Raw genomic sequence first — 12314 nt, 5'->3', positions numbered from 1 at the left:
TCTAGCTTCGTTACTAACATACATACATCCTGTCTGTGCACCCTGTAAGGCGAACATATTTATTGAAATAAGCCACTGAATAAACAAGTATAGAAAGCATTACACTACAGTAAAACCCAATTAATACGAACAGATTTAAAACCATTTGCCGCATAGTACGCCATTTATCGTCCATCCCTACGTCTTGATATATTACGTTTTCATACATATATCACGCTAAATTTAATATGCCATCTATACATGCGTGCTATTTCACATAAATCCTATGTCTTCAAGGGAGGTACGTGACATGTTGGCAAAACAAGTAAACAGCGACTAACTGTGCTGGCCTGTGCCATTTCTGATAGATCAGAAAAGTTACAGGGATTCTGTAAGGCGGAAAATTAATGTATCTTCAAAACTAAGTAAATTCGCTCCTATGACATAATAATACACAATCTCAAGCTTGATGCCTAGTCTTCGTTTCATCGATTGATTAAATTATAAGATGATGATTTCCTTTAAATTAATGTATTTATAAATAATACTATGATGTAACATAATTTAAAAATACATACATAACACGCATTATAATAACAGAAAATTGGAGCATAGTACATTTAATTTGTTAAGACGTTCAAGACGCGTTTTTGCCTAGGTCCATTTAAAATCGTAGTAAAAGGGTTTCACAGCATTTGGTTTCTTATTTAAAAAAAAATAAACTGAAATAACAATGTAATTAGGCTCTGCCTCACAGTAAACGGCATAGAGCAGATAATATATTTCGTGTCTAATTTTCATTAAATACCGAGTATGAAAACCTAAAGAAGCATTAACTAATTCCGACATAATTTGTTGTATGCTACTTTGGTGGGACGGGCTTTCATTGCGATTGACGAAGTTGGACAGAACTTCAAATTACAGCTTCCAAATGGCAGAAACAACAATCATAGTCATCAAATATGAATAATTTAATAACAATTTTAAATAAAGTGAATTCCTTAGATATCCATAGTAGACTACATACCAAACCCTTGGCGCCTAAGGCTCACATGATTTGGAATATTTAGTACAGGTGCTGTATATTATTGAAATAATTTTTCCAAGTAACACATTATTCGACGAGAACATGCAAGTATAGGACTTGGCCGCAAAAATAAGCTGAGATTTGCAACATTAGAACTTCCATCCAAAGTACATGTAGCACTACAAAGTATGCCTGATGTCGATGCCGTCATCATTTAAAACTGAATATTAAAAGGGCGGTGACGCTGCCATTATGATTTAAGAACAATATTTCTAAAAGTAATTTAAAATAATGTATACATCAATAAATATATCTGTCCAATTCATTTCCATAATTATTTTACAATTCCATTTACAGAATGCATTGTAATTTTGTCACAAATTATAACTTATACAACATAATATTACTTCCAAAAAGGAAACATAATAATCACGTGTTTAAAATCTAGTTCTTAAATATAAATATGTACAACACACCACACTGAAGTGAATCTTCACTCTGTCAGATGATACAGTCGCGAAGGCGGCGGCGTGAGACTGGTCACGCACGCGGACTCGCCTGATCAAGATGAATTCCCATTTTCTCCATTATCTTGAAAGTTGTTAACATTTACAGAAAATGGAGCACCCAGTCCATATAAATGTCCACTTGAACTCTCTATGTTGTCATCAAAGAAGATCTGTAAGATTTAAAACAACATGGTACATAGTAATGATATATTATGATAGGGATTGGTATTGTATTGTTGAAAAAGTACTTATGACATCTTTTTTTGTTGTATATGAATTGTGATATAGACACTCCAGGAGGATAGATGCAGTGCCCTGGGGTCAGGGGCATCTAGAGAATACTGTTATGGCATTTAAATTAAATATAATATTATAAATATTAACTTAATATATTTTTAATCTATTTACAAACCTCTTTGATTTTAAAGAATGCCATTCCTGTGAGATGGGAATCAGACCCAGCTTGGTGTTGCGGACCAACACGCCGCAGCTCTAGTTGATCTGCTACTTCTTGGAGGCCACCTTTTAAATTCTTGCACAACTTCATCAAATACTGTAAACAAATAAAAAATATGGAACAGCATTTTAGGCAAACTAGAAATAATTATATTGTTTTAAGAACTACTTTTGGAAGTGACTATGAAATACTTACTTTCACATCATATACAGTTGGGAAGTACATCCTCAAGCTGTCAAAGAAGTCATTTTCATCTTGTGGCAAATTTTGGTCTGTTAATAATTTAAGTAAGTAACCAAAATCATATCCCGAGTGAAAACTTAACCATTTAATGTTGTCGATTAGTACTAAACCTGAAACAATATTGGTATCTATATGAATACTAAATTACAAGTTATACAAACATCAAGGTGGAATAAATAATCTCAGACTACATAGTGTGGGCATCACCAAAAGAGAATTATGAATTTTAATGATACATTTAAATAACATTATTATATTTGAAATGTATCATTAAAAACACACACTGATAGCCTGACTGATACACATTGTCAATTACCAATGTTCTTTTAAGCAAAGAAACATGTTTTATGTGTTATAAGAATAAAAAATTTCTCTGTTCAAATTTTCTGTGAGGTTTATCTAATCAGAAAAATAGTATCAAGAAAAACACAGAAGTAATAAAGTCCCTTTAAGTAGCTTTGACATTTTTTTTTAACATGGGGAAATCCGTTTACCTATTCCTGTGGGACTTGCCAGTATAAACCCTCCGACTAACTAAAACCCACAGCTCTGACCTATCTGAATTCAGTGATGGTGGATGATTAATAAAATATAATCTATACCTGATGACATTAACAGCTCTGCAAATTCTAAAGGTTCAATACCATCCTCTTCATGTTTTCGAAATTGTAATCCTGAATTCTGAAGCAAATCAATGGAGTCTTGTGCATACATATCTTCTAAAACAAAATATTTATATTAGGACATTTGACTTTTTTTAACTTTATTTTCAATTGAAGTCATCAATCTAAAACTTACTGTAGATTAAATTTAAAATTAAATTGCCATGTAGTGTAACCAGGCGGTGTTTTTCCATTTTCATCCATAAATGTTAATCCAAGTTGTATAATTCTTAAAAGATCAACATTGCACCTGAAAATATATTTTTGACAAATATAATTTAAAAATATTATTAAAATTGGTGTCTTTAGTGAGGTTATAATATTATGTACTAGTATTCAAACTAATAAATTTACAGGGTGTTACAAAATGGCAAGTATCCATGATTATTTTGATTACAAAGGATATTGTTGGTTATCTTCCTATATGATTATTTTACTTGTGGAATGCAATTCTAAAATATAACTGACTACCCTAACAACTCCAATTATAATCCTTATATAATTATTATGTGTTATTAAATCACTCTTTTTACAATATGCAGTGTATATATATAGATTACTAGAAATTATCAGAAGTTTTTCAAACTGCCATTGACACCACATAAGGTTAATTTTTTTAAAGGAGTAAAAAAAATATTCATAAACCATTGTGCTTGACATTTACAATAATTAGTGTATGAAAATTATTTTCTAGCTGCTACAAGATGGAGTATTAAAAAAATAGCATTTTAATTTATCTAATATTTTAGTCCTTACCTGAGTAGTTGGTATTGATAGTCTGCAGTAGATCTGAATTCACCAATTGGCCGTGCCACAACACCAGGAAACTCTGTATCCATAGCCACCCAGTGATACTTTTGCACTACCTGTTAATAGGAGCAGACATTATAAAAATATTATTATTCAAAGTCCATGTTTGATGTGAACTATCTTTGATGGGCAGGACAGGTATAAATTCATATTTCAAATCATCTCTATCTCATAATTTAAACCTATGTCTTTCTTTTAATGAGTTTAATACTATTGGTAAAACATTCACCAAAATAAGCTTTAGGTATCTTTGAATCACCTACAAACTTAATCAGGATTCTCATTTTAGTTTTTGGATCAGTTTTAGTAAATATAGATCATAATGATTCTTTATGTTTACGCGTATCTTACACATATAAACAAAATATAACTATTTTTAGTAATTATAGTAGTTTATTATACTTTAATTTTCCCCTAACATTTCAGATTTTGCAGCCTTCATGGCTCGACCCGTGATATACCATTAAAAAAACATGGTAAAACCGTAAAATAGTTTTATTTTATTTAAAATTTTGATCATGTTTATGAATTTAGAGGACTTTAACAACAATATATACATTCAAATTTGTCAATAGCGATACATAATATACCTGTCTTATTATTTGAAATTCTTCATGTAAATTATGGTTCCACACATCTTTTATCCCACAGTCGCCATTTGGGGGAGCTTGTGATATTGAACCAAAACTTGCTGCAGGCATCTGGAAAGTGCAGTTGGTGAATATTTAGATGTAATTATATCAATCATAATAACATGGGATTTAAAGAGATGTTTTAAGTTTGTTGATATTTACCTCAAATGAAAATGCTGTGGTGCTCATTGTTTTATAAGCTACAATTTTTTGCAATAAAGTGTATGTGTTTCACATTTTGACAATGTTGAAGTTAAAATATTTTTGGTAAAAGCAAAACAATCCTCTTTCCCACAATAAGGGCAGAACTATATATATTTTTTTTTCATTATAAATATGCACTGCCTGTGTTCATTAATTCGTTCATTTTCGGGCAAGTAGTGTTGAAAAACCCGCCCAAAGACATGCCCAATCTATTCTTTGACCAATAGTTCTATCCTTTCCAGTACAAAGTACTTATAATATTATGTTCGCAAAATCATAAATCAGTCTATATAAACATTTCTTTACATGGTTATTATAACATAAATTAACTACTGAGTAAGGTTTTCAAATCAAATTTAATTACAACAATGTATCTAAATATTTTGGTTATGTTTAATAACAAATAAGACAACTTAACCAACCTTCACCTTGTATCTGTTATCAGCTTCCAACTGGGAAGTTTCTTCAGTTTTTCGACGCCGTGGTTTTCGTTTTATTTTGTTTAATTGTGAAGAACTGAACGCCAGTGCTTCGGACTAAATACTTGTTGCTTTAAAGGTTACAAAGTGTTATAAACAATTAAATCATTTTTCCACTAAAAGTAATAAGCTTTCCGAATATATAATATTTTATCATATTTTAAAATAAAGAATAATGTTAAACATGGATATCCGGTTAATAACTAACGAAAGAACAGAAAATCCAGAAAATTAATACAACGCAACGAAAATTGATGTCGACTTTAGGGATGTACAAAATTACATTAATATATCGATTTTTTTATAACGATGCGATGCTATATATCGATATATCAATTATAACATGAATTACTTAAAAACCAATTAATTAAAAACGGCTGATGTAGTATCGCAACCAGTAATTTCATGTAAAAATAAAATATGAGTGACATTTTGGATATGCAGTCATACTCTGATGAATATATTGTTGATTGTACTTGAGCTTTCCCAGGTTTCAAGAAGTAAATAATTTTATCGATTTGTTTACTTCCTTCAAAGAAAAGACCCTTTATGCTCGGACAATGACGTAGTGGGCAGATATTGCTCAAGGTTACGGACAAAGGGAATTAGGGACTGACATTATAGATTATAGTTTGTTATTTTTACTTATATTAAACGTGTATGAAGAATATAAGTATTTCTACTTTAAAATCGTACGAAAAAAAGAACAATTGTTGTAGAGAATTGTATGATCTACAACTTTTGTCTGACTTATTTTACGATAATACCTCCGGTTCGTAGGAAAATAGATTTTTTTACCTTTGACCTTGAATAAAAATATTGCACATAGGATCGATGGGCACTTTTGACATTTTATTGATAATGACATATTTAATGTCTATACCAATTTTCAGCTCTATGCGATTTTTTCCTAACGTAAATGTTAATTTGACATTTACTCGTATAGAAACTGTAATAATTATCTTAGATGAATAAGATTGATGTTTCGCAAGTTTTATTTTAATATATATTTAGTTATTAATCTGAGGGAAGCATGTAAAGCCGCTGGTCATGCGGACACTCTTTACCGATTGTCGTCTCATCGGTTTATGCACATCTAAGTATTGCATACTTAGTTAATCTTCGTTGCCATTCGCCTGTGCTCGAAATTCGTCTTGAAGAAATAATATTTTATAATTAAAATTTAGGAATATAACATTATGACTATCATAATAATAGTAAGTTATATGATATCGTCAAGCTTGTTTAGGCAATCGAAATGAAATCGTAATTTAACGTACTTAACTGCTTTTATTACAAATAGTTAAAATGTAAGTCCATTAAATACCGATACTTTATAACTTTAAACTTCTAACGTTTCTGGTTAATAACTTATTTTTTTGTATTTACAGTTTTACAAGGGTCTGGTTCAACTTCATTTTCGTAATCTTTCAAATTTTTCCTCTTTGATGCGTAATAGCTTTCTTCCACGTATTTATACAACATTAAGGCCATTATCACAGCTGAAAATAAATATCGCTAATATATTAAGTTATTATAATAATATAACAAATATCGAATATGAACATAATATATAATGAACATAATGGTAATAATAGCAAAATATCATCGTCACAATATAATATCACAAAGGCAAGTCTGTCCAATATAGCTATTTTATTTAGTAACATTTTTGGCGAGAAATGTCCTCGTCATTTAACTTATTTGAAAAGAAAGGAAGGAAAGGAATTTAATCAAATGAAATGATTTAAATATTCCAAAAATATATTTCAAAATTTAATATGAATAATTTCCGAAGACCATAGTACAATCTCTTTAAAAAGTGGACAGAATTGTCCTTTGCTAACATTGCACTGTCAGATTTATAACCATATCGGGAATATAAGATTAAATCCTCGTCAATGGCTTCATTACGCATTATTATTGATTATATTTTACTTACGCGGCAACCAGTAAGTGATGGTTGATGTCATCCTGGTATCATATTGGGAGCTCCATGTGATATGGCTCCTGCGAATGGTTTTTGTTCATGAGGTGAGAGTCTGTAATAAATTATACTCGGATAACAGCTAAGTCTCCAAAATGTCTACCCATTTTAAAAATGGGTTTATTAATATCAAAGAGAATATAGCCACTACATTAAATTAATATTCAAGATGTACACCGAAATACACATGATACACACAATATTTTTAAAATACTAGTATTTAAAAATAGAATGACACGCACGCACTTAATACTTTGACCAATTAAAGAGTATTTTATACGAAATATGAAAAGCTTATATTTTATTTTTTACGGCCACGGTAAAGTGACCACACTGTACCGGATGTTAAGTGGATTTAGGTCCAATAACATGTCGATTGAAGAGAGGGCCGAGGGTTAATCATCATTACTCCTCGGCAGTCGACACAATTAAGCCACTCTATTGGAACCGGATATACTCAGGTTGATTCCGAACACTACACACTTACATGAGCCACTATGGCGGGTTGTAACACTTTGTGTACGGTGGTCGCTATCCGGGCAGATATAAAATAAGTATATCCAACCATAACAAAAATTGGTTTCGACAATCAGCGGGCGGGGCGAAATGCTGGATAGTTGTAATGAAGAATTATAATGAAGAATTGTAATAATTGACGATATCTTATAACTTGATTTACTATTATTCTTAGTTGATTTAGTTCGTCTTCTACAATGCCCCAGTACATTTTTCTGTGCCTGATTTCATTTATTTGTGTGGCAACACTAACATTTGTTCAGCTGTTTCTTCTGTACAGAAAGTTTGGTAAACTTTAAAGCTTGCCAAACTAATTAAGCTTATCAGAGATGCGGTTGCATAATACTCTAAACACTGATCTATTTATCTCAGCGACCACACAACTTCACACATATAGGTCTATAAATATAACACATAATATCTAAGTATATCTAGAGTTATACAATCTATTATCACTGATAAGGATTACTGTTCTATGGACGGGGCAAAGGGTCAAAGAGAATATAATCACTACGTTTTAAGAGACAGGACTTAATACAAAGAAATAAAATCGAATTTACATGGCGTATCAATACCAATATCACGGAAAAATACGTCAGGAACGTCAAATAATAATACTACCAACTGAACAAAATACATAGTAGTGAGCACCTTTTATCGATATCGATAAATTCTACTGGGTGAGATCGACGCTAATGCTATTTTGATAAAATTCATATAATGTATTTTCGAGTCCACATTATCAATCCATCTCACAATATACAGTGAACATTTTAGCACTATAATTACAAGGGTGGACTAAAATGAGGACTCGAAATAAAATGAAAAGCTTTCACATGTTGAATAATAATTGTATTTTAAAATAAAATCCTTTATTCACCATGTAGGCGAATATAGTTGCACTTATGATAGGTCAAGGTACAATGAGAATATTTAATTATAAAGTCAAAGGATGGTGACACTTCTTTGTCGCACTTCTCTTGAAAGATATTATCATTTGTGCAATAATTGTTTATAAAAACATGGCACGGAAATTCAAACATTTCATCAGGAAGTGGATCAGCTTCCAAATTTTTCGATGGTATGGCTGAGTTTCTAAGGCGATTGTTCTTTTATTAAAATCTTTGTTATTAAAGTGAGAACCACACACATATTTCAAAGTATGCAGCTTTTCTATTGGAACATATAACAAATCTTCTTTTCCCACAATCTGAACTCACTTTCGGCATCTGGAAATATTTTTAATTGTAAATAAATTGCTTATTAAATTATATTTAAGCCTAAAATCATAAACAGTGACCAGGCACATTGATTGCTCAACGCATTTTGGTACACACACACACAGACACACACACACACACACACAGACACGACTTTAGTATTTTTGTCCTGATGATCAGTCATCATCTTACTAATATTATAAAGCGTGTGCATGCAATTGTATGTTTATTATTTCGTACCCGCAAAAATCTAAAATGATTGCGATTAAACTTGGTATGTAGATAGTTAGAATTACTACTTTTATCACTATGTTCCCACAGAATCTGGACCTAAATGGGTGAAACCACGGAGGGCAAATTGATTAATAAATTTAAACAGGTATCGATATCGATAATCATAACATCATCACTAGTAAACATAATGGTAATTAGAAAATGAGAATTTTTATTATTTCTAAGCTACTTTATTTGCGCGATGACTAAAACATCTAATTAATGCTTACCTGACCTCATCCAATGGAAATTTCGCCATAAATATTCTGCTTTTGTGATTTAATCGACTGGCTCGATCTCCACAAATTTCACACGTAATGAAACGTTTTTTGGTGGCATGTCTTTAAAACGTATTCACTTACACCAACAAAAAACACTTTTTGGTATATTTTACTTGTTTGAATAACAAATAATACAAACATAAATCAATAAACACAAATGTATTCCAAAACGTCAGGAAGTAAACAAACAATAATAATGGCGGTGAGGAATAGAAAGAGAAACTGTACTGAGAGAGAGAGATAGCAGTATCCGCCATTAAATGCCATGTCAATTCCATACAAAAGATTTTTTGTTCCTTGTTGCGCTAGGCTGCAAAGGGTGCAAAGCAAAGGATATACTTGTATTCTGAGATTCATGTAATTTAATTCTATGACTTGTACCTTGAGTACGTTAAAATATCAGTGTTGGAAACCTGATTTTTATAATACTTTTGAATATATTCCTTAGAAACATATTTGTGTCAAGTATTTGATAATCTTATTTTCATTTTAATTTATTCGCTTGCAAATCCCGACTATGAAGTATGTATCTATTACAAGTACGGAATTTCGCAGTAGGCGTATAATACTTTCAAGTAAAAATATCTCGCTTGCCTGCACCGTAAGTACTTAAGCTCACGAGTCGCGATCCCGTATCGCCAATATGAAGTTACGCAGTGTGCAGTAAAAATACTTGATATTAAAACTTGCCCACTACCCTAGTCATGACGGGTTCCACCAGTGCAATGGGTAGGAGAACGGGGCACTACTGGAGATTTAATTATTTCTATAATATAAACATGTGTATACTGTACAAAAGCTAGAGTAATTGTTAAATTAATTGTTTAAAAATGCAACATTTGCTTAGGAATTATCAATTCTTTTGGATTTATAGCCTTTGTCTTTCTGCCCCCATCTTAAACTCCTTCCTTCTCCCCAATTTTTTTTAATCTATATATACTATTATATAAAGCTGAAGAGTTTGTTTGTTTGTTTGAACGCGCTAATCTCAGGAACTACCGGTCCAAACTGAAAAAAATATTTTTGTGTTGGATAGCCCTTTGTTCGTGGAGTGCTATAGGCTATATATCATCACGCTTTACCCAATAGGAGCGGAGCAGTAATGGCTAATCTCAGGAACTACCGATCCAAACTAAAAAAATCTTTTTGCGTTGGATAGCCCTTTGTTCGTGGAGTGCTATAGGCTATATATCATCACGCTATACCCAATAGGAGCGGAGCAGTAATGGCTAATATCAGGAACTACCTGTCCAAACTGAAAAATTCTTTTTGCGTTGAATAGCTTTTGCTGAGTAGGCTATATTTCATCACGCTATACCCAATAGCAGTAATGGCTAATCTCAGGAACTACCGGTCCAAACTGAGGTCTTTTTGCGTTGGATAGCCCTTTGTTTGTAGAGTGCTATATGCTATATATCATCACGCTATACCTAATAGGAGCGGAGCAGTAATGGCTATCATCAGGAACTACCGATGCGAACTGAAAAAATATTTTTGTGTTGAATAGCCCTTTGTTTGTAGAGTGCTCTGTTATATATCATCACGCTATGACAATAGAGGAGCGTAGCAGTAATGGCTAATCTCAGGAACGACCAGTTTGAACTGAAAAATTCGTTTTGTGTTGGATAGCCCTTTATTTGTGGAGTGCTATGATGATATATAACTTTGAGCACTCCACAAACAAAGGACTATTCAACACAAAAATATTTTTTCAGTTCGAATCGGTAGTTCCTGAGATTAGCCATTACTACTGCTCCGCTCCTAATATAGCGTGATGATATATACCTATAGCTCTCACGAACAAAGGGCTATCCAACGCAAAAGATTTTTCAGTTTGGACCGGTAGTTCCTGAGATTAGCCATTACTGCCCTGCTCCTATTGGGTATAGCGTGATGATATATACCTATAGCACTCCACGAATAAAGGGCTATCCAACGCAAAATATTTTTTCAGTTTAGACCGGTAGTTTCCTGAGATTAGCCATTACTGCCCCGCTCCTATTGTATAGCGTGATGATATATAGCCTATAGCACTCCACGAACAAAGGGCTATCCAACGCAAAAAGAATTTTTCAGTTTGGACCGGTAGTTCCTGAGATTAGCGCGTTCAAACAAACAAACAAACAAACAAACAAACTCTTCAGCTTTATATAATAGTATAGAGTATAGATAATGCAATACATACATGAAGTGCTCTTTTATAACCTTTATGGTACAAAATCATATTATGTGGAAGCACTATCATATTATCTCAGACATATTATATTCTCTCCTTGACGGAAGTCAGAAGGTATGAGCCTTAACTAAATTAAATACCTGTGACACCCATACCTGTGAAATTAAAATAGCAGCTCTAAAACCATGTGACCAACCCGTAAGTTTTATATTATTTTGAATGATATTTTCATAGCCATGTTTCGGTTTTTAATTGTATTCAAATAATACCTAGTTAGTGATTTTCGCAGTTGAAATAAAAACGTAAAAATAATTAATAATCATGGATATTTCGGCATTTAAAATTTAATATGACGAAATTTTAAAGGCAGAAATATCCATGATTATTAATTATTTTTACGTTTTTCTTTCAACTGCGAGAACTAATCACTAACTAAATTTAAATCTTTTACACCAATACTTGTTTAATTAAATTAAAGCCGAAACAAAATGTATGAAAATGAACCTTGAGGTATCGCCTTATAATATAGTTTTTACATATATTGTAGTAAACTGTGGAATACAATTGGAAAAGGGACAATTTTTTTTTTAACAGTTACTATTTATTTTTATTCATACCTGTTATATCTGTTACGATAAATAGGCCTATTTGCCCACTCCTATGTCGAGATGTACTCCAAAGCTTTGCTACAAAGAGAATATTCATTAGTTTATTGGTCTCTGATATTCATATACCAAAATCATATATTATGTTTTACACAGTACTGCAGAGACAAATAAATTAGAGTGTACTGTGCGATATCATAGCTGGTCGTAGTATAAGTTTCCATATTTTGCCTTGCCAAAGAGAGAAAAAAAGT

At 31.9% G+C, this 12314-nt stretch overlaps 1 protein-coding gene and 1 long non-coding RNA gene across 4 annotated transcripts; both read right to left on the bottom strand.

Moving 5' to 3' along the window:
- Nucleotides 1–1015: 1015 nt before the first annotated feature.
- On the bottom strand, nt 1016–5287 carry LOC119191433 (CCR4-NOT transcription complex subunit 7-like). The gene is made up of 8 exons (XM_037445346.1): nt 4946–5287; nt 4278–4388; nt 3634–3743; nt 3014–3127; nt 2818–2936; nt 2168–2325; nt 1928–2068; nt 1016–1685 (listed from the first exon to the last, which is right to left on the bottom strand). Exons 2-8 carry the CDS (start codon nt 4386–4388, stop codon nt 1569–1571), a joined length of 870 nt encoding a protein of 289 aa, XP_037301243.1. The 5' UTR covers nt 4946–5287; the 3' UTR covers nt 1016–1568.
- A 984-nt stretch (nt 5288–6271) lies between these two features.
- Nucleotides 6272–12216, bottom strand: LOC119191432. 3 transcript variants are annotated; one of them, XR_005113440.1, is made up of 3 exons: nt 12073–12216; nt 6945–7044; nt 6272–6504 (listed from the first exon to the last, which is right to left on the bottom strand). It is a non-coding gene; the product is annotated as an uncharacterized LOC119191432 (long non-coding RNA). The 3 variants fall into 3 exon arrangements; XR_005113439.1 differs by lacking the exon at nt 12073–12216 and adding an exon at nt 7477–8052; XR_005113438.1 differs by lacking the exon at nt 12073–12216 and adding an exon at nt 7329–7439.
- Between the last annotated feature and the right edge of the window lie 98 nt (nt 12217–12314).

Source organism: Manduca sexta, unplaced genomic scaffold (assembly GCF_014839805.1).
Source record: "Manduca sexta isolate Smith_Timp_Sample1 unplaced genomic scaffold, JHU_Msex_v1.0 HiC_scaffold_1519, whole genome shotgun sequence".
Taxonomy (NCBI): Eukaryota; Metazoa; Arthropoda; class Insecta; order Lepidoptera; family Sphingidae; genus Manduca; species Manduca sexta.
This window is presented reverse-complemented; position numbering and strand designations above follow the sequence as displayed.